Source organism: Corylus avellana, chromosome 10 (assembly GCF_965113065.1).
Source record: "Corylus avellana chromosome 10, dhCorAvel1.hap1.2, whole genome shotgun sequence".
Classification (NCBI taxonomy): domain Eukaryota; kingdom Viridiplantae; phylum Streptophyta; class Magnoliopsida; order Fagales; family Betulaceae; genus Corylus; species Corylus avellana.
Window position 1 is genome coordinate 20,510,432 of NC_142499.1, and position 22,098 is coordinate 20,532,529.

General features: G+C 37.5%; 2 protein-coding genes across 3 annotated transcripts; both read right to left on the reverse strand.

Moving 5' to 3' along the window:
- Nucleotides 1–277: 277 nt before the first annotated feature.
- On the reverse strand, nucleotides 278–2,980 carry LOC132162453 (7-deoxyloganetic acid glucosyltransferase-like). 2 transcript variants are annotated; one of them, XM_059572690.2, is made up of 2 exons: nucleotides 2,494–2,980; nucleotides 278–1,252 (listed from the first exon to the last, which is right to left on the reverse strand). In XM_059572690.2, the coding sequence occupies exons 1-2, from the start codon at nucleotides 2,978–2,980 to the stop codon at nucleotides 333–335; spliced, it is 1,407 nt and encodes a 468-aa protein (XP_059428673.2). In that variant the 3' UTR covers nucleotides 278–332. The 2 variants fall into 2 exon arrangements, with proteins under 2 accessions (XP_059428673.2, XP_088367602.1); XM_088511476.1 differs by having other exon boundaries at nucleotides 2,488–2,980.
- A 14,174-nt stretch (nucleotides 2,981–17,154) lies between these two features.
- Nucleotides 17,155–18,048, reverse strand: LOC148583489 (uncharacterized). The gene is made up of 4 exons (XM_088510900.1): nucleotides 17,982–18,048; nucleotides 17,802–17,906; nucleotides 17,343–17,695; nucleotides 17,155–17,242 (listed from the first exon to the last, which is right to left on the reverse strand). Exons 3-4 carry the CDS (start codon nucleotides 17,687–17,689, stop codon nucleotides 17,194–17,196), a joined length of 396 nt encoding a protein of 131 aa, XP_088367026.1. The 5' UTR covers nucleotides 17,690–17,695; nucleotides 17,802–17,906; nucleotides 17,982–18,048; the 3' UTR covers nucleotides 17,155–17,193.
- Between the last annotated feature and the right edge of the window lie 4,050 nt (nucleotides 18,049–22,098).

Genomic DNA, 22,098 nt, shown 5'->3' on the forward strand with positions numbered 1-22,098 from the left:
AACCAATTCACAAGTGAGAGTGATGTAGATTGCGGGGGTGATCAGTGTTTCTCTATTTCTATCAAGTACCTAGAATAGTATTTTGTGATTGATCAAGTTTTTCATGCATATTGACGAAACACCAAAAAATACTAAAATAGTAGAATATTTTAAAAATTAAGAAAAATAAAACAAACAGAGTCAAATCTTATTACATCCATTGATTCCTCAAGTTGTCAAATGCCAAACACCTAAACACAACAACAACAACAAAAAATATACATAGAAGAGTACCATTATTACTTACGTATATGCATGCATGCATTAAAACTTATGGAAAATAAGGTCATAAATCATACTTGTTTTATGTCTTCAATAAGCTTGTCCAAATTGTGGTAGGAAGATCCACCCTGGTCAACACAATCATGAGCCAATTTCACAATCCGATCTATTGACCTCATCATTTCCTCCCTTCTCTCCTCCATCACTGCTCTTATCATCATCTCAATCGTCGATCTATCACACGTGTCCTTCATGTCAAGGCCAATCCTCCATACCTCACTAACCAACCTGCTATTAATTTGGTGGTCGGCGATTGTCGGCCAACAAACCATAGGGACCCCAGAAACAATGCCCTCCAGCGTGGAGTTCCAACCATTATGGGTCAAAAACCCACCCACCGCTGGATGGGCCAAGACTTCTTCTTGTGGAGCCCAATCCACCAAAAAGCCCCTTTCTTTGGTGCCCTCTTGTAGCTCCTCTGGTATTGGGTGCTCTCCTTCCGCACCCTCAATGCCATCACGCCGTACAACCCATAAAAACGGCTTGCCACTGTTCACCATACCGTGCCAGAACTCCAGCAACTGACCACGTGTCATCAACCCCGTGCTACCGAAGCTTACGTAAACAACGGATCTTAACGATTGTAAATCGAGCCACGTCATGCAACTGCGGTCTGCTTCGCATAAATTATTAAAGGACGATAAAGACCGCGAGACATCATGCTCAATACGGGATGTCAGGAGGGTAGTAAGGGGTCCAATTGTGTAAATTCTGGAAAAGAGACAAGCAATGTGAGAGATAGTGGGATCCTCGAGGTTGTCAAAGGTGTTGAGTATGAGCGCTGAAGTTCGAGTCATGGCCATGATATCCTCGATTATAGATATAAAGAAGGGGTCATCCAATTTTAGTCTGTAAAGGCCGGGCAGATCTCGGCGTCGCAAAAGGTCTTCCATACCTGGCACGCCTCTAATCATCCGATCCATATCGTCGTCTACAAAATTTTGTGAAAGACATTAGTATCTACTAAGCACTAACTAATGTATACTTCTCAAAAAAAAAAAAATACTAACTAATGTATCGCATGTGGAATTAATTCTCTAATACATATATATTAGCAAAGCAACAAGTTGCACGTGGAATACATATTAGGCATCTAAGCACGGTCAGCATTAATCTTAGCCTTAAAGCATTCATAATCGAAGAGTCAAATGTTACTTTTATCTAAAATGGCTCTTCAAATATATAAAAAACCCTTTATATTGGATTAGCCAAAAGAAAATGTAAAATAGATATTTGATTGAAAGAGCTAAAAAAAAAAAAAACTAAATGTAGCAGCACTTTTTAAGGGAGTCATTTTATTTTTCATTGTTTCTCACCTCTTTTCTCTTTTTTTCAAATCTTTTCTTACTCTTTCTCTCGCATGTTTTCTTTTTTCCAAAACTTTTTCCATTTTTCCTCTCACATGTTCTTTTTTTCCCAAAACTTTTCTCACTTTTAATAATATTGAAATGATATAGATAAAAATATAGCTAATTATCAGATGTAGAAGACTTTTAAAAATTCATTAGCTAAATTAAATAAAGTGCGTTTTGAAAAGCTATTTTACATAAAAATTTGGCTCCTCCATTAGGAATGCTCTTAGGCTTGGAAAATTGAAGTTTCCTACTTTAGCCTTTTCTTAAATATATCCTTATCAAAGGTTAAGGCATGAAGCTGCGCGCAGTGCAAATAATTAAATATCTTTCCGGCTTAATTAGGTGCTTAACAAAAAATAAAAAATAAAAAAGAATCCTGTCAAAATAGTGAATGGTCCAGATTTAACTCTACTATTTTTCAGCCAGATGACGTCGGGCGGAGCCAAGATTTTCTTATTGTAGGGGCAGGATGTAAGATTAATATTTAATTAATATAAAATAATATTATATTATACTATAATTTACCAAAAACTAAAATAAATTATTTCGTTATTTCAAAGTTTCAAACACTTTGAAAAAATATTACATGTCCAATTAATTACTTTTAATATTAATTATCTATTAATGGTATGTAAAAAGGAGGAGGGAGATGCAAGAGAAGAAGAAGAAAACGAAAGGAAGAGGAAGGGTAGGCATAAGAAAACTTAAAACACTACTGCTCAGAAATTTTTTTTAGGATTTTTGCAGGGGTGGGGGCATATATATATATATATATGAAGAAAATTCAGGTGTGTCAGAGTTGCACACTTACCCTCACCTCCAACTGGAAGCTGGCCTTCCTCAATGAGCTTCGGAAAGCATAAAAAAGACCACAAGGAGCATGGACTCAAGGCCCAAAACGTCATTATGCGAACGCCCAATTCCTTAGCAATATCAATTGCGAAAGACATAATACTATCGGCTATTACACAAGTGACCGGACGCTCAGACTTTGTGCTTAAGTCAACCAGCAAATCGCGGAAGCGTAGCTTCGTCACGGACTTGACCGAGAATAGTATATCTCTCATAAACTGTATATTGCGGGGGTGATCGGTGGGCAGGCCATCGGAGATGGAGTCAAAGTGGAGGGTGGGAAAGTGAGCAGAAAGCGGTTGTAGGTGGGTGAGGCAGCGATGGTTGTGGTCGGTGTTAAGGAAAGTAACGTGGAGGCCAGCGTGGCAAAGGAGCTCTGCTAGGCTTAGCAAGGGTTTGATGTGGCCTTGTGCAGGGAACGGCAAGAGCAGTATATGTGGTTGCTGCTCCATCTTTCAGGGCTCTCTAATCTCTATCCATTAAGGGTTTTTTTGTTAAAGTAAAGTCACTCATCATGCTCCACTTATCACTAATGCTTGGTTACGGAATGGGATTGTCTACTAAAGGATCTTGTTGCATCTTCCAAGATATGATGAGATACATCATATCTTTAGTATTTATATTCAAGTTATGCTTTGGTATTAGGGTGAACGCAAAATTTTTTTTTTTTTTTTTGGCATTAAAATATTAAAAAAAAAAATTTTCCTTAGCATGCCGTGTAACCTGTATCACGGCTCTTGGTATTATATTCAAGATATGCTTTAGTATTATCTTTAGTATTATATTTAGGATATGATCTTTAGTATCTTGATGTCTATTATTTAGATTTAGTTTACTATATATATAGGGGCAAGCACCTCGTGTAATATTAAGTTATTAATCACATTTACATTTTCAGTACAAAAGTTTTCATTTTTTGTTAAATTATTGTCCATCTTAAATGATAATATAAGGTCAAAGATGCGCATTGAACTAATTAGATGCTCCTTTCCGTTTTATACGCGGCAAATTAAGGGTCCAGGGGCGTGGCCAATGCAGGGCGAGAGGAGGGGGGGGGGGGGGGGGGGGGGGCAACTTAACCTCTCGCCCCCGCCTAAAAAATTCACGCTAATTGCAGGTCTTTTTACAAATTTTGTCATTTTCGATGGCAGTTAGAACTTTTTTCTTTTTATAATTATGACAGGAACCCCAATTACTCGACAAAATTTGTTCTTTTAAAAAAAAAATAAATAAAATCACCCATTTGTTCTACAACATATCATAAATTATCTTATTTTCCTTCATGATTTTTTGAATAATTCTATAAGTTAGTCTTGTGTCTCTTTTGTGGCATTCTATGAATGAGGTAACTTTTAAAATCATAATTTGATCAAAATTCAATAGTAATTAATCATAAGTCCAACAATAATTTTAAAAGCTAACTACATCATTTTAAAAGTGACATCATAAGACAAAATAACTTCTAACATTATACTCTTGATTTTCCTGGCAAATAGATAGAGGAAAGAACTGGATTATAAGAGCGGGGTTCGAGGTGAATAATTGTCTGAATGTCATGTACGTAATCAGACCTTTCCCAACCACTGCGATTTCACATTCAACCTTTTAAGGCAAACATTTAGTGTATTAGCTCGAGACTTAAGTGCGTTAATTACTATGATTTTGTATATTAAAAGTCCAATTTTAAATTAAATTGTAAAAAATATATTGTTTGGGAGTGCTTTCCTTTAAAATACATTTTGAAGACCTAGAAAAATTTGATGCAAAGAAGGAATAGGTGTGTTTTAAAAAACCTATAATTTTAAAAGCTAAATTACGATTTTACCAAAAGCTTAATTGCATTTTAAATTGCAAATGAAACGGATCACCTTAAAATATAGTTTTGATAACAAAGAGAAAACTCTCCTACTGGATTAGGGAATCGGTAAAGATGAGTTTTAAAGGCGAAGGGATCCAGTTGTGAAATAAAGCCCACAGGACACTTTACTGTATGTATTACGTCGACCGTTGCTGTAAAGGCAGCATTGTCTTAAGAAACAGACTTACATAAATGTTTGAAGGTTAGGTCTTATTTCAGGTGTCTGGGTTTACTTTGTGCATTAGCACAATATCATATTTAATTGAGTGATACTATTTCCAAGATTCTCATATGACTGTCATACAACTATGATGATGTGGCAGTAAAAATCAACATTTGGATCAATAAGGCCTTGTAAAAAAAAAAAAAAAAAAAAAAATCAATAGCTAATATTTAGTATCACATCATTATAATTGTATGACAGTTGTATGTGAATCTACTAAATATTATTATCATCTTTAACCGCTAATCGTAACCATTTTAGGCAATTGCTCTAAATTCCTAACCGTTTCTGCATCGCCTTAGGCGGTCGGTTAGCCGTTATTAAATCTATAACCACTTTTAAAAGTTTGGCCGTTTAAGGCTATTTGAGTGTTGGGTTTTTTTTGTGCTCACTTTATATGTTTTTAGCCCTTTTAGTTTTTGCCTTAATTTTCAGGGCTTTTTTTGTTACAAAATGTACGACTGCCACCCAAGTAATTAGTATATACCAAAAAAAAAAAAAAAAAAAAACTAAAATTTGCATTATTAACTGTGTTCAACCAAAGAAAAGCCAATCTTAAAGGTGGCCGTAAACGCCAACATTGCTAACGCTAACAAGATATATGAAAATAAATAGAGACCATCTTTGGTGGGGAGGTTGGACAAAAGTGGACTTTTGTGCACCAATCAGAAGGTGACACCTAAGCCACTCTTGCTAAGCTTAACTTTAAAAAAACAAAAAAAGCACACATACACCAAATTATATCACATATGAGAAAAGGAAAAAACTTAAAAAATTAATTTTTTTTTAAAAAGTAGAAGGTTGGCAGCCACCACAAATGGGAAGTAGGGGTGGCCGCCTGGGCCGCCGATGGTGGCCGCACGAGCCACCCCTAGTCCCCCGATAGTGGCCGCACAAGCCACCCCTAGGCCTATGGGATAGCTAGCGAGCCACCCCAATTGGATCTGGGGTGGCCACCCCAAATGGCATAGGGGTGGCCTTGTGAGGCGGTAGGGGTGGTGTGCGGCCACTCCCATGGCCTGGGTGTGGCCACGCGGCTACTCTAAATCCGGTTGGGGTGGCTCGCTAGCCACTCTATAGGTCATAGGGTGGAAACACGGCCACCCCAAATGGCCTATGGGGTGGCAGCCAGCCAGCCACCCAGAGGTGGTTGAGCAAAGCATTTTTTAATTAAAAAAAAAACAATTAATTAGACATGATATAATTAGGTGGTTTGGTTTTATTTTGTTAATATGTTCCATGCTGAGGTGGCAACCCTTCATTGGTGGGCACAAAAACCTCCTTTTGTGCAACAACCCAATTTAAGTTATTCTCAAGAGTAATGATGCAAAGCACGCGGCGTGCGTGGCACGCCCACGCACGCCAGTGCAAAAATTTTTTTTTTTTTTTTTTTTTTTAAAAAAAATAATAAAATAATAATAAAATAATAAAAAAAAAAATTTTGGTGCCTGGCGTGCATCACTGTTGATGCACGCCAGGCGTGCATTCCATCATTACTCTATTCTCAAATATATAATATAGATATAATATTCTTCAAATATAATATATATGGGTAGGCGGCAACTAACTGTCCCACCATAGGTGGTTAACGATTTTTTTCAGGCAATTAACAGTTAGCAGTTTAGTGCAATTAATAACCACCTGCATTTTCAACCCTAAAAAAGAGTGTAATGGGTCTACTTCATACATTTTTAAGGACTATAGGTAATTGGTAATGTAGTTTATTCCAGAGAAAATGCGAACATATGAAAGAAGATAAGCATGCTATTCTTATTTCATACATTTTTTATGGGCTGATTGGTGATGTAGTTGATGGACTGCTTGTTCTACTACCATGTTTTTGTTGTTTCTTGAACATTTGACTTCAGTGGTGCATTTATTATAAAAAAGTGCTATGAGTAATGAGTATCAAATTTTTAATTAAAAGATGAGTATCAAAATGGAGAAATCCTTTTCCATCAAAATGATATATAACATTTCTCTTAATTAATTATTTTTGTCATTTTTAATAAATAAATAAATAAATTAGCAATTTACCCTTTTATTTATCTTGCCTGAGCCATTATTTATTTTTCTAATTGGATTGATCAAATTATCAATAACATTCATCTTGAGAATATTTGCCATCGATCTCTTCCCCCACCCACCCAAAAACAAATTGCCTCGATTTGTGTTTTTTTTTTTTTTTTCATTTAACTGGTGATCTATTACTTTTGTGATTGCTTCTAGGTAGTGAATAAACCGGCAGATGTTCACTGTCTTGTTGTAGAGATGTCCACACGATCTAAACTTATCGTTTGCCATGCCCTTACAAAAATGAAATCTCAAGTTGGTTTATATATATGTGTGTGAGTCACTCATAATATTATAAAAAAGTAAAGTTACTAATAATACCAGAGCATTGTTTTATTCATTTCAATTTATTCGCGACAACACTTTAATTAATTATTTCATGATCGAGCAAGAGTACTAAAACTTAAGTAGACTTTGATGATCAATTGGGGATGACGATCTCGCAACAACATTTGTGTGGAGTCTCACAATAAGATATAGACGGGCTACCGCACATGGCCATGCAGCTATGATACCCACAATTAAGAAAATTAAAGCAATTATAACCATTGACGATTCCTGTTATTCAGAAGAGAAAAGGAAAAAAAAAAACAAAGCAATTAACTAATAAGACAAATATAATAGTTTCCTAATGGTGCTACCGTACATATATTGTAACATTACAAGTTAAAGGAAATAACTACAACTACGTACAGTCAAAACACAAAATCAATTACGATGTTCAATCAATTGTTTGTAGATTCCAATTGTTTTCTATCCCATGTATATAGCAAAGGATAAGCACGATATGTCTTAATCAAATACCTTAGAGAATAACTTCAATACGGTTGTGGCACAAACCCTCCTCTTTGTGCCCACCAATCAAGATATGACACCTAAGTCCATTATACCAAAACCTAGGCTTAGAAAAAATATATATATATATATACAACCACATCTAATCATACCAAATATGAGCCCAAAAAAAAAAAAACACTTAAAAACTGGCTGCCGGCCACCCCAAGTGGGTGGGGGAGGGGTGGCGCAAAAAAAAAAAAAAAAAAACCCTTAAAAAGCGGCTGGAGTGGGTGGGGGAGGGGTGGCCGGGCGCCACCCAGCCACATAGGAGAATCAAATAATATTAAAGACTATCTTAAATAAAACTCTTTCTCCAACTTTAAACGGTTTATTCTTAGGAAAAAATAGACAGAATACAAATATTCAATTACATTATGGGTAGAGATTTTTTGGGTCGTGTGATGAGCATTGAGTAGCTAAAACTTCAATAAAAATTTAAAGAGACATCAATAAATTTTGATCTCAACTGCCAATTTTTATCATTTGCATGAGACATTGATTGGTTTAACATTCAATGCTTTTTTTTTTTTTTTTTTTGAAATGGGTCTCATGTATTTCATTCAACTGTCAAAATTTTTCAGCCAATACAACATCACGAATGCACGAAGGGGTAGAACCCCTCCATTGATAATCCTCATTCATCTGAAGAGCCAGTTTTGCCAACTTATCCGCAGCCGAGTTTGCCTCTCTCCGAACGTGCTGAACTTGCCATGACCGACAACCTCCCAAAGTCAGTTTCGTGTCATTCAGCAGGTGCCCAACCAACGCCCAGCTGTTTTCATCTCCTTGAAGCCCTCGAACCACCCCTAAAGAATCCCCTTCAAGAATAACCATTTCCAGTCCAAGACTCTGCACGAGATGGGCCGCTGTCCATGCCGCTATGGCTTCTGCTATCAGAGGATCAACAATGTGAGATCTGCTAGAGCATTGTGCAGCAATCACATCTCCACCATGGTTCCTGATCACAATCCCGACCCCCATCTTGTTCCCTGCCGCGTCAATCGCTGCATCCCAGTTGCACTTCACATGTTCTGGAGGTGGCAATCTCCAGCGAACCAGAGTTCGTTGTCGTGTCCGCTGACCTGCCTCCTGCTTGCCATAATCTGCAGCTTTAGCTGCCTCCACTTGATCATAAGCCACTTGCACCAGTTGCATAGGGGGGGAGAATTGTCCTTCAAACACCCACCTGTTTCGACGCAACCAGATTTGGCGTGCTGTGCATGCAAATACATCAAGCTCTTCTGCAGTCAACCGATCTAGCAAGCCCACCACAACATCCAGGAAGTTTTGCTCTACCGAGACACTTTTTTGGAGCCTATTTAAACTCCCATGCCAGACGTCCTGAGCTGCCGGGCATGCCCATAGTGCATGGCACACCGTTTCGGTTTCCTGTCGGCAGATGGGGCAGAGCGAGTCCTTCAAAATTTTCCTTTTGTGCAACCTCTCATTGGTTGGCAGAATGTTCTTACAAGCCTGCCACAAGAACATCTTTACCACCCTTGGGCCTCCAATTCGCCAGATTCTTCTCCACACTCCCCTGTTTGGCCTCCCTGCCGAACACTCTCCCAATTGACGGGACCTTACTTCCATTGCCAGGTGATACGCCGTTTTGACAGTGTATTTTCCATTTTTGGCGGGTCCCCATATCATTTGATCAACCTGGGTGCTCGGACAAATCGGAATGCCACAAATTATATTGGCCTCATCAGAATTGAAAATTGTTTGCACCAAGGGAACCCTCCACCAACCAGTATTGCTGTCAATTAATTCTTTCACCTTTGCATTCCCTTCTAAAAGCCGGATTGGTGATTGTACTGCATGAGTGGAGTGGACAGGTAACCAACGGTCTCCCCAAATTGAAATGGAATTCCCATCTCCGACGTGCCATACTAAGCCTTCCCGTAAAAGGGGCTTGGCATTCCAAATACTTCGCCATGCATAAGAAGGCTTTCGTCCCAACGGAGAGTCCAAGAAAGAATTATTAGGAAAATACTTCTCCTTAAAAATCCTCGCCATTAAAGAATCCGCTTGGTTTATCATCCTCCAACCTTGTTTAGCAAGCAAAGCCAAATTAAAACATTCCAAGTCACGATAGCCCAAGCCACCCTCCGCCTTTGCCATCCCCAACTTTTCCCAACTCATCCATGCTATTTTATTCCTATTTTCCTTGTGACCCCACCAAAATTTTGACATCATGGAATTGAGCTCCCGGCACAAGGTCTTTGGGAGTTGGAAAACGCTCATGGTGTAAGTCGGAATTGCCTGGACCACCGCTTTAATAAGCACCTCCTTTCCAGCTTGGGAGAGGAACTTCTCCTTCCAACCATTGATTTTGTCCCAGACTCGACCTTTAATTCCTTCAAACGACCGCAATCGTGATCTTCCTATGAGTGCAGGCAAGCCCAAATAATTTTCATATCTCTGTGTTGTCGGAACTCCAACAATTTGTGAGAGTAATTCCCGATCCGCTGCCGAAATATTACGGCTAAAAAAGATCGACGTCTTCTCCATATTTAACTTCTGCCCCGACACACTCTCATAGTCCTCCAGAATTTTATACACACATCGGAGCTCAGATTCCTTTGCTTTGCAAAACAAGAGGCTATCGTCTGCAAAGAACAAATGGTTTATCCGAGTACCCCCCGGAGTGATAGGCACTCCAGAAAAACCACCCCTTCTCTCCATACCTTGCAATGCGAAACTGAGTCCTTCTGCACACATTATGAAAAAATAAGGCGAAAGAGGATCCCCTTGTCGCAGTCCACGGGTTGGAATTATTTCCCCATATGCCTGCCCGTTTACAAGAACCGCATACTTGACAGTTCGAACGCAAGTCATCACCAGATGAACCCATCGATCTGCAAACCCCAATCTCTTCATAACAAATTCCAAGAAGTCCCATTCAACCCGGTCATAGGCCTTACTCATATCTAACTTTAAGGCCATATAGCTCTCCTTTCCAACCATACGGGAATCCATAGAGTGTAAAATTTCAAAGGCAATGAGAACATTATCAGTAATAAGTCTCCCCGGGACAAAAGCACTCTGATTAGGAGAAATGAGCTCCCCCAAAACCATTTTCAGTCTGTTTGCCAACACTTTCGCAATTAACTTGTAAATAACATTACATAGACTGATAGGTCGGAACTCCGTGATTCGTGAGGGGCTTTTTATCTTTGGGATGAGTGCAATATGGGTGGTGTTAATAGCTGCATCGAAATTCCCATTATTCAAAAAATCAAGCACAGCATTACAAACATCACTACGTACCGTACTCCATGAATGTTGATAAAAGCATGCTGAGAAACCATCTGGCCCCGGTGATTTTAACGGGTGCATTTGTTCCAAAGCCTTATCCACCTCAATCGCCTCAAAATTAGCTAGCAGCCGTGAGTTCATCCCCTCCGTTATGCTACGCATGTGCTGATGTCCACACACAGACATAATATAGAAATTATTCCAAACGTTCAAAATATGGAAATTTTGCTAAACAAGTCCAACGCTCAAAATAAAATAGGACAAACATTAAATGTTAAGAAGATAAAAAGTTTCTGAATTACAAACTCCTATCTTTATAAGTTTCCATTATTTTCTCTCTATTTCTCTATTCTCAGTCTTATTCAAATTTGAATTATTATCTTTTTCTCCAATTTCATTATTTTCCAACAACTCACTTTTCAAGGGATTAAAATCATTTCATAGTTGATTAGTGATTAAAAAAAGAAAAAGAAAAAGGTTAGTTACCACAAATTCAATCAACCACTCGTATTAATTTTTACAATATATTTAATATATTTAAATTTAATAAATATAAACTTTCTTACAATATAATTTAAAGATATTTAAATTTAAGCATGATATGTGTACCACACTACAAAAAAAAAAAAAAAAAAAAAAAAGTGCATGTGGCCAATTTTCTGAATTTTGAATGTCAAAACAATATTCTTGAATGAATATTCTGGTTTTTAGCACCAAACAAGATTTAGCAACTAGTAAGAAATTTTTTGGTTTTTTTTTTTTAAGAAATAAAAAGAACTAGTAAGAAAATTAATACACTAATATGAAAAATTAAATAAAAATAAACTTGAATGTTAAGACTTCGTTCTTTATTGAATATAAAGAACAAGTCTTTTTGTGCGCTAAACAACTATTAAGATATGTGCGAATATTAATATTGCAATATAAACAAACTTAACATAATTAATAAGAATGAACATTTATATGAAGGAGAGGAAACAATACCAAAAGAGACAGAGAGAACTAGCAAAGTCACCATAAGAAGAGAGAATGCTGCCGAGTATTTCATATTGAAATGAAGAAAGTGCATTAAAATGCTTCACTTTAACCTTAAAATGAATGAAAAACACACACACACACACACACACACACACACATATATATATATATATGACGTGAAGGCCTGCATGGCATAGGAGCGCAGCTAATCCCACCATGGGTTTGATGTGGCCTTGTGCAGGGAACGGCCACACCAGAACATGAGGCTGCTGATCATCCATCTTAAGAGGACTGATGCAGAGGCAGCAAACACTAATCGTCTCTGTGGGAGATTGCTAGTTTAACTCATGCTGTTGCCTACACTTGCTGGAGGATTAGTGGAGAACTGGAGATAATAAAGTAATTCCCTCCTCCCATGTTGTCATGATGTGCATCTTATTTTAATGTAATCATTGTCATCTAATCTTTATTTGAATGTCTAGCTAGTTAGCTAATAGATTAATTAATATGTCTAGTTATCTGTTTCTCCTTCGCGTTAAAGCATTTATTCTTAAATATTATATTAATAGGACGTTTGACCAATAAAATGTTTCAAATTAATGACGTTTTTAAAAAATGTCACTATTCCAAACATTATTAAATAATTAAGTTTTTTTTTTTTTTTTTAATAGTGACATACATCTTGGGGACTTGGTGTAATGAGAGGGCGGATGTGCGTGTGTAGGTGGGCAGACGAATGTCCCCTCAAAATTTTTGAAAATTTTGTTACTGTAGGTATATATATATTCCAAATCTCGAAATGTGTCCCTTCAAATCACTAAAAAATGTCCCCTCAAATTGTTTTTTTATTCATTTTATCTCCGGTCCCACTCTCTCTCACCAAATATTCTCCGGCAACTTGTCCCCGCTAAAAACATTTTTTATTCATTTAATCTTTAGCATTATTTTCTCTTTCTTGTCTCCAAGGGATAACTCAATTGACTGTGAATCACGCCTTATGAAGTGAAAATCACTAGTTCAAATCCTTTTTCTCTATTCTCTTGTGTTGATATGTCAAAAAAAACAAAAAAAACTAGCCTCTCTCACCAAAAAAGAATCTTCAGCATTGTCCCACCAAAAATATTTTTTATTCCCTTTACCTTTTATCTTCGAGGAGAAGGTACCCTCCCTTAGCTACCTAAGTCTAACCGGATGCCATACTGGAGATCGAAGATTCTCAAGGGAGTATTTGACCGATTTTTTCTTGCATAGCTCTTTTGATTAGAACTCGTTCAAATTCTCGCTCCTGAAGAGTGCGCCCAGGCTCGCCCAACGGCATCCAGGTTCTTCATCTCCCACATCTTTTTTCTTTTTCTTTTTCTTTTTTTTCGATTAATAGTTAGTCTCTTTTTCTTTTTTTGTTCCTTTTTTTTTCATTTTCTTTTTTTAAGTTTGAGTAGCTAATTTGACAAAACAGAACAAATTAAGATTAATTGTTTCTTAATACGTTGCTAACATCCCAAGATTAATTGTTTCAGTGAAATTAGTGTTGTATTGCTATTTTAATTTGTTTTTTACACAGAGAATGTTTATAAGAAAAATGTTAATTAATGACCAGTTTATAATGAATAATTTTAAAAACTAGCCCTTGTTTAAATAAAATAAAATTGAATTGGGTGGGACACTTGGGCTTTGTTTGGAATTATTGCAAGCTGCAGCGGCTTGTCTCATACTCTCAGGCTCAGCAATCAGCATTATTGTGCATTATTGTAGTTAGGAGCTTTGGGGCATTTTGTTAGGAGGAACAATTTACCCTCAAAGGTACCATTTTTTTTTAACCATATAGATTATACTTAGTTTATATTGCTAATAATTGATGCTATTGTATGTTTGTAATGCCATAAAATTAAGATTTTTAATAAATATTTTTACTGTATTTTGATGTAGGAAAATTATGTAAAAACAAAAAAAATGTCACCGCACTCAAAATCCTGGTTCCGCCCCATGTGTAACGATAAGACCATCTTTTATGTGTTGAATGTAAAAATGAATTAGATAGGAAATGTCTGATTAATTACTTGACAATTGACATCGATCAGACAACTATCTCCACGGCCGCCCCGCTCTCTTATATATATGCTCTTTCCTCGATCTACTTGCAAGAAAAATCACTGACGAAAAGGAGATATTTCTGATCAATGGCAGAACAACTGCATGGGTGCATATTCATTTCAACAAAATATTAAATGGTTGGGTCATCGAGGTTCTAATTTTGTCAATCGTTGTTTCAATTATTTGAAAATAACCCAAAATTAATAGCTAAAATATTTGAATATTTTCATGTACAAAGATGATGCTTAGAGTTGTTTGTTTTGACGTAAAATATTTTTTTTGTCAGAAAACATTTTTAGCATAAAATAGTTTCTTTAAAAGTGATTTTTTAAAAACATTTTTCAGCGTTTGACGCGTATGGTAATGTTTCGTTTCGGTCCCGATGATATCCCAGTTGGGTCCTGACGAGTCCCAACTAAGTCCTGGCAAATCCTAACCGGGTCTTGGCGGGTTCAAACTCAGACTCACTACAAGAAATTAGCTCTTTAGGGGCGACTTTAAGTCGCCCCTAAAGACCCTAAAGTGGACGCTGTTGGCAACAGCGTCCACTTTTCGACCCTAAAAGTGTCGACCCTAATAGTCCGACCCTAATGATCAAACGTCTGATCATCAGGGTCCACTTAAAAGTCGACCCTAATGATCACTTTTAGCGTCCACTTTATCGCCCCTAAAAGTCGCAATGTTTGGACCCTAAAGATGATGTAAACGGGAGCGAAAGTCGACCCTAATAGTCAAGCAATAGCGTCCACTTTTAGTTAACCATTAGCGTCGACTTTATGGACCCTAATATCCCTTTTAAAAAAATAATAATAATAACTATTAGCGTCCAAATAAAAGTGGACGCTGATAGTTAAACCATTAGCGTCCACAAAAGTGGACGCTAATGGTCCTAAAAAATTAAAAAAAAACTAACTATCAGCGTCCACTTAGAGTCGATCCTAATGATGACTTTTAGCGTCCACTTTATCGACCCTAAAAGATACATGTGTTTGACTCTAAAGATGATGTACACAAAAGAATTAGTCGACGCTAATAGTTGACCATTAGCGTCCACAACTGTGGACGCTAATGGTCCAAAAATATTAAAAAAAAATTGACTATCAGCGTCCACTTTGAAGTAGACGCTGATTAGTTGACCATTAGGGTCGACAATTGTCGACCCTAATGGTCCTTAAAAAAAAAAAAAAAAAAAAAACTGCGATCGATCGCACTTGGAGTGCGATCGATCGCATCATCAGTAGGTTTTCAAAATTTGGAGATCGATCGCACTTGGACTGAGATCGATCGCAATTTTCCGAAAACCTACTGATGCTGCGATCGATCGCACTCCAAGTGCGATCGATCGCAGCATCAGTAGGTTTTCAAAATTTGGAGATCGATCGCACTTGGAGTGAGATCGATCGCAATTTTCCGAAAACCTACTGATGCTGCGATCGATCGCACTAAAGTGCGATCGATCGCAGCATCAGTAGGTTTTCGAAATTTTGGGATCGATCGCACTCCCAAGTGCGATCGATCGCAGCATCAGTACGTTTTCTAATGATTTCCAGTTCAAGTGATTCTCAATTCACACAAAGAACATCAAAAAAGCAACTGACTAGTCTTAGCAAAAAGAGTCACTAATAGAGTAAGATCTTGATGGCTTAAAATATATCATATTTGTAACTCTGACAAATGACAACTAAAACGCCAAAGTGCAGTCCATTCTTATCCATGCAACACATATCAATGATGTTAAAAATTAGACTTTTAGTCAGCTCATTATTTATCAACCCACTTAACTTGTCTCAAGAGTCATGGAGAGATGAAGACCACATGAAATTAGTCAAAATACAACCACCAACCTCTTGTTGAATGTGGACACCGAAATCTCCAAATACAATGTTCCCAGACGCATCTTTAGCATTAGTTTTCTGAATAAAATTCTGCATCAAAAAACAATAACATACTGAATTTTACTCTTCATCTTGGGGAAAAATATAATGAAGAAGTTATAAGATCTATGCAATGCAATGAAATGAACACAGGCAGTTTTTCACAGTATTTCATGAAGCCAAAAAAGAACTGCACAATTGAAATCTCCTGATCAATTAATAGTATTCAACCCAAAAGCGAAAATATGAATTCCTTACGTAACTCACCTGCCGTGCTCCCTCTGCGACACAAATAACAGCCGAACCCTTTGTCTCAATCAGGTATTTCAGATGACTCAAAACACCATGAGGCCCGTGCAAATTAAAAGATACCTTAGATGTGCATATCAGTAGAATCAGTAACAGCTCACAAAGATAACTATCCAATTAATTGCTAGTAATAAGTACCTCATGAATCAAACATATGTCAATTTCTCCACTAGCTAGGGATGCATGCATAGCTATATATCTACTGCTACGGCCCATCAATTTGACAATGCCAACACCATGATAAGCATTGTGCGCCTAACAAGATTGAGGCCAAAAAAAAAAGTTCACTATGAAGAAACCAACACTAAAAGAATTCAGCAGGAAAACTTATCCGGAGAAACATAACTCCATGCATGGGCAAATAAAATGCACGTAGAGTACCTCTATAAGAAACATTGCATTTATGTTTAAGTACACAACAACATTCTTTGATGAATCAATTAATATATGAAATAATCAAACTAATCTAAATGCCCACAAGAAACATAACTCAAAATGACTAACCTCATCAAAATCATAAAAAATATGTGAGAACTGCCCCATTAACCAAACCTGCCAAGGGAGAAAACTATTAAATATATGTTTTACAATTCATGGGCAGCAAAATTCCAAAACCCAAAATAAAGTACTTATCTGCATTCTCTTCCTTGCCAATTCATCCTCATAAGCAATTTGAGTAATCTACCACAATGAACCAATATATAATATCAAAGACAATGAAAATGAAACCCAAAATGATAGAGAAAGAGATACTAAAAATGTGTTTCTTCATGAAATATATTAAAGCGAGAACCTGCTTGGGCGGTTTAACTTTCTTGTACTCTTGTCATCCTGCATACACTTAAAAATAAAATTTAGAAAGATATTATTACTCCCTTGCATTGTTTACTCAAAGTTCTTTAACCTTGATAACCATGTCAAGGGAGATTTACTAACTCAAAAGTTGTTGAACCAAAAATTTTGCGAATATCTTAATATAATATAAACCAAATAAAAAGTACCAACAGATATACATTACCAAACAGATCACGATCAACAAATAGTCAAATACACATTAGCAAATAGAAAGTACCAACAACTATCCAAATACATAGTATCAAAAAATATATCACAAATACATGCTATCAAAGAGTACATCCTAAATAAAGTTATTCCAAAGCTCCCTCAATTGTTGGCTTCACTTGATGCACCTCCAAGCAAGCTCCCTCCAGACCTAATAGAATAAAATTTCATATAATGATCAATAAGCTTTTTAACGATTATTTAGTATGTGTGTTTTTGTAAAATTAATGCATAGGTAAAGTTTCACTAACCCTCCAATACGTGACATTAAGAACTCAACAGTGGCTTTTAATTTGTTCGTTTCCTCAACGTTGGCTTGCAAATTCTCTCTGTACTGATGAAGTTCAATTCTAGTCTGTTGAAGCTCGCTTTGAGTATCTTCTTGTCTTTTCCTACACTCATCGTGGTTGTCGAACTGGGTGAACGCTTGAGATGAAGTTCTTAAAGGGGTAGGAATAAGACCGCATCCCATTCCTCTAACGTGCCCAGTTCGTCGGCCCCCTAGTACTTGTGTGACTATTTCTTGCATTCGGTCATCCACACTTGTTCCCTCCACATTGCCTTCCTCTAAGCCCTCACTGGTTGTTAATTCTTGCATTTGAAGCTGCACAAGTCATAGTTGGCCTTAGTTTAACATATACTTCATGCAAGTTTACTATTCATGTTCTTCACTAATCAACTTAATGATCGGAGCGTAAACAATTACTTACATATAGACTTTTGCATTTGTCGTTCACAAACTGTTTATCCTTTTTTCTTGTATGGGTAACCTCATACAGTTCAACAGGATTAGGCTTCACTTTTGTTTCTTGTTCCTACACATAATACATATAATCAAAGTTTACACTAAATAACGTTACTTTCATTAAATTATGGTACGAGATACTTACCTTTTTGTAAATGACATTGACAAATGAACAAGTCCCAGCTGTGTGATTTGTTTCCAATTTGCTTCTGTTTAGGGTATTTCGTTCAGACTTTTTCTATGAAATTTGGAAAGAAAAAAAAAACACAATTATTCATAAAATGTCTTCAAGTGCATGCAAATTATATCAATTTGAATATTCTAATCAGTATAATAATATATATTTACCTTCCATTTACCGTCATCAAATGAGTCACATATTAGGTTCCACTGTTGAGGACCATACCCCGCTGGCACGTTTTCCCTCCCAATAGCCTTAGCCCTGGCAATCCCCTCATCATCGTCTTTATCAATGCCGTCAAAATATTTCTTGTAATGATCCCTATACAAGTTCGAACGAAGCCTAGCATATGCACGACCCAATTTATTTTCAACAGCTTTGATGTGCTCGTATCGTTCCATATTCAGTGCGAAGTTTGACTGATACATAATAGATAAGAAAACAATGGTAAAAAATGTGTCACATTAATTTTCCATACGAAACATATTATTAAACATTACATTGATATTCATACCTGAACATGAAACAACAACTTGCTCTTTTCTTCAGCTGGGACCTTTTTCCATTCACCGTGATGGAGTTCGCACATGTTACGAATAATCTCCCCAATCTTGCTTGCAAACCATGATGCATTCTCGCCTACAGGTGCCCGGTGTCTATTTGAGATGTTTAGCACTACGGGACCATGCTTAAGTACATGGTCACTCAACTTCTTACACTTGGCCTTACCCCTTACACTTCTGACAGACGTGGTAGCTGTTATGCAAAACATGGTAACGTAGTAAGTTATATTTGGAAAAGTATATTGTCAAATGTCTATAACAAACCAAAATAATACAAAAATAACAGTTCATAAATATAAAATTCATGAACTTACAAGATGCAGTAGGGGCGGCTCCCTGTGAATCCAATCCTGCCACTGAGTGAATAGGATTATTAGACTCATGCGAAGGATGCCCATCCACTGACTCGAGGAGGAGGGGGGGCGAGGGCGACACATGCATATCTGTATCACCAAACCCAGAATTGAGAGTCGGACTCTCATGCTCGTCAATAAGGCCCCGGCCTTGACCTTGGCCTCGGCCTCGGCCTCGTGCTGCTGGAACACGTTTGCGTCCTGTTGTTGTCATTGTTATGATCAATCTGCTAACAAGTCAAAAACCACAAAATTATATTAGTCAATTTATAACCATATAGCATGTTCAATATTTTTGACAAACATACAATAATCATGCTAGTAAAAAATAAAAATAAAAACACCACAATATATATATATATATATATATATATAGAGAGAGAGAGAGAGAGAGAGCATCAATTTCATTAAATATGCTAATACACTTTGTACTTACACCAAATTTGAGCTTATGTGTTCAACACATTTCATCATCAGATTCATATTCAGAATCTGTAGCACTGTTACTTGAAGATGATTGTTCGTGTTCAGAGTCCTCTTCGTGTTCAGAGTCCTCTTCGTGTTCAGAGTCTATATCGTTGTCGCTACATAACTCCTCTTCCTCATCAAAGTTTGTATAATGGTCCTCGTCTGGCAAGTTATCGTTGGCAAACATGCTTGCATCAAGTTGAATATATAATTCGTCAATTGCTATTGTCGCATCATCTCTACGTAATTGAGTGGAGGCTTCAACATTCGCTTCATCAACAAAGACCATATTACCCCCAACACATTCACCTTCCTGGTATACGTCATCACTGAGTCTTTGGTCATCTTCTGTATTATCTCCCTTTTGTACTGTTGGAATATCATAGATGTCTCTATTGATCCACTTCTGCACCACTTTCCAATTACCACCCAATTTGGGATCATCCAAGTAAAACACTTGCGAAGCTTGACATGCTAAGATGAACGGGTCGGATTCACACCATTTACGAGAAGTATTCACAATCATGAAGCCTTGGTCCATTCGTACTCCTGTTGCACTCCCAGTGTCCCACCAATCACACTCAAACAAGTACACGAGATTTTGGCCAGGGTAACGTAACTCTAGAATATTTTTTAACTCACCATAATACTCCGTTATTGAGGTTTCGTCCTCACCTGAAACAGAAACACCACTGTTCTGAGTAGTACGAGTTTCTGCACATTCTTTTGTGTGATACCTAACCCCATTCACGATGCAACCTCTATACGAATGAACATGACGATCAGGCCCACATGCAAGATCATATAAGTGTTTTGAGTCATTGGCTGCAGTACGCCCACTATTGTATAAACGTTTATGGAACCAACGTTCAAAGTTAGCTTCATGCTTTTTATCAATGTCACGGCCGCCTTCTCTTTTGATCATATTATAATGTTCACTGCATGAAAAATAAACGTATTGGTAAATGATCATCAACCCTACAATTATAACATGTCGTAACAAGTAAAACACAAAGGCCATTACTAAACTTACTCCAAATATGAGGCCGTTTCGTTACAATTGGTAAGCACATACCATCGTGCCCTAGCAAAATCATTAGCATCCAGTGTTACTAATTTAGCTGCTCCTAACGGCCGAACTCGTTGGGAGAACACATCCAAGCGCTGGCTCAATTCTACAACATCAACGTCAACATTTCTCCGTTCACGGTTCCATCTTGTCTCAATCCCCCGAAGGTACCTGGAACAGAAGGTCAAGCTCTCCTCAGCTAAGTAACACTCGACAATAGACCCCTCTGGACGCGCTTTGTTACGCGTCCACTTCTTATATCTTCCAAGTTCTCTTTCGAACGGATACATCCAACGGTTTTGTACGGGACCAGCAAGCTCGGCCTCCCGAGGTAAATGAAGTGCTAGATGGATCATAACATCAAAAAAAGCTGGCGGAAATATTTTTTCCATTTTGCATAAAATTGTTACAATGTCGACTTTCATTTGTTTTAGGATATCAACTTTCAACGTCCGTGCACATAACTGCGTAAAAAATGTACTGAACTCGGTCAATGTTGTTCGTATTTCCGACGTAGAGAAATTTCGAATTGCAACAGGAAGCAAGCGCTGTAAGAAGACATGACAATCGTGGCTTTTCATACCCGAAATTTTACCAGGAAGCTTGTTCACACATCGACCAATGTTAGATGCATACCCGTCAGGAAATTTAACACCTTTCAACCACTCACATAAACTCTTCTTCTCATCTCTTGTCAAGGTGTACTTCGCAAGTGGCATCCTATAAGTTTCACCATTTGGCTGCACATGCAATTCTTTACGTATACCCATCAACTGTAAATCTCTTCGTGCCTTGACTGTGTCCTTGGTCTTCCCATCGATATTCATCAACGTACCTAAGATACTTTCACATATGTTCTTCTCAATATGCATTACATCTAAATTATGACGTAGTTTCAAGCTTGACCAGTAAGGCAACTCAAAGAAAATACTTCTCTTCTTCCAATTCAACACAACATCTGTGTTCTTTCTCTTTCTCCCGCTTGTTTTTCGAAATTGCAAACCCTCAGCATCTCTTAGCTGTTTCAACAATTGACTTTCAGACAATTCTTCAGGTTGCAATCTATGCTCCTCTGTACCATCGAACAAATCTCCTCTTTTGCGCCATGGATGCTCTTGAGGAAGCCACCGACGATGACACATGAAGCACACCTTATGCCCATACTTCAAATACCTGAACGATGTATCCTTATTACATACTGGACATGCAAGCTTTCCAATTGTAGACCACCCAGATAATTTTCCATATGCAGGAAAATCATTTATAGTCCATAGTAATGTCGCATGCAATTGAAATGTCTCTTTCTTTGATGCATCGTACACGCGTATGCCTTCATTCCATAAATCTTTCAAGTCATCAACCAATGGCCGCAAATATACATCAATATTCTTTCCAGGATCTGAAGGCCCTGGGATAATAAGGGGCAACATCAAATTTGGACTCTTCATACACATCCACGGAGGGAGATTGTACACCGTTAACATTACTGCCCATATGCTATATGTTGTACTCATATTACCATATGGGTTGAAACCATCACTTGCTAAGCCAAGCCGCACGTTGCGGGAATCACTTGCAAACCACTCATGTCTTTTATCAAACTCTTTCCATACAATAGAATCGGCGGG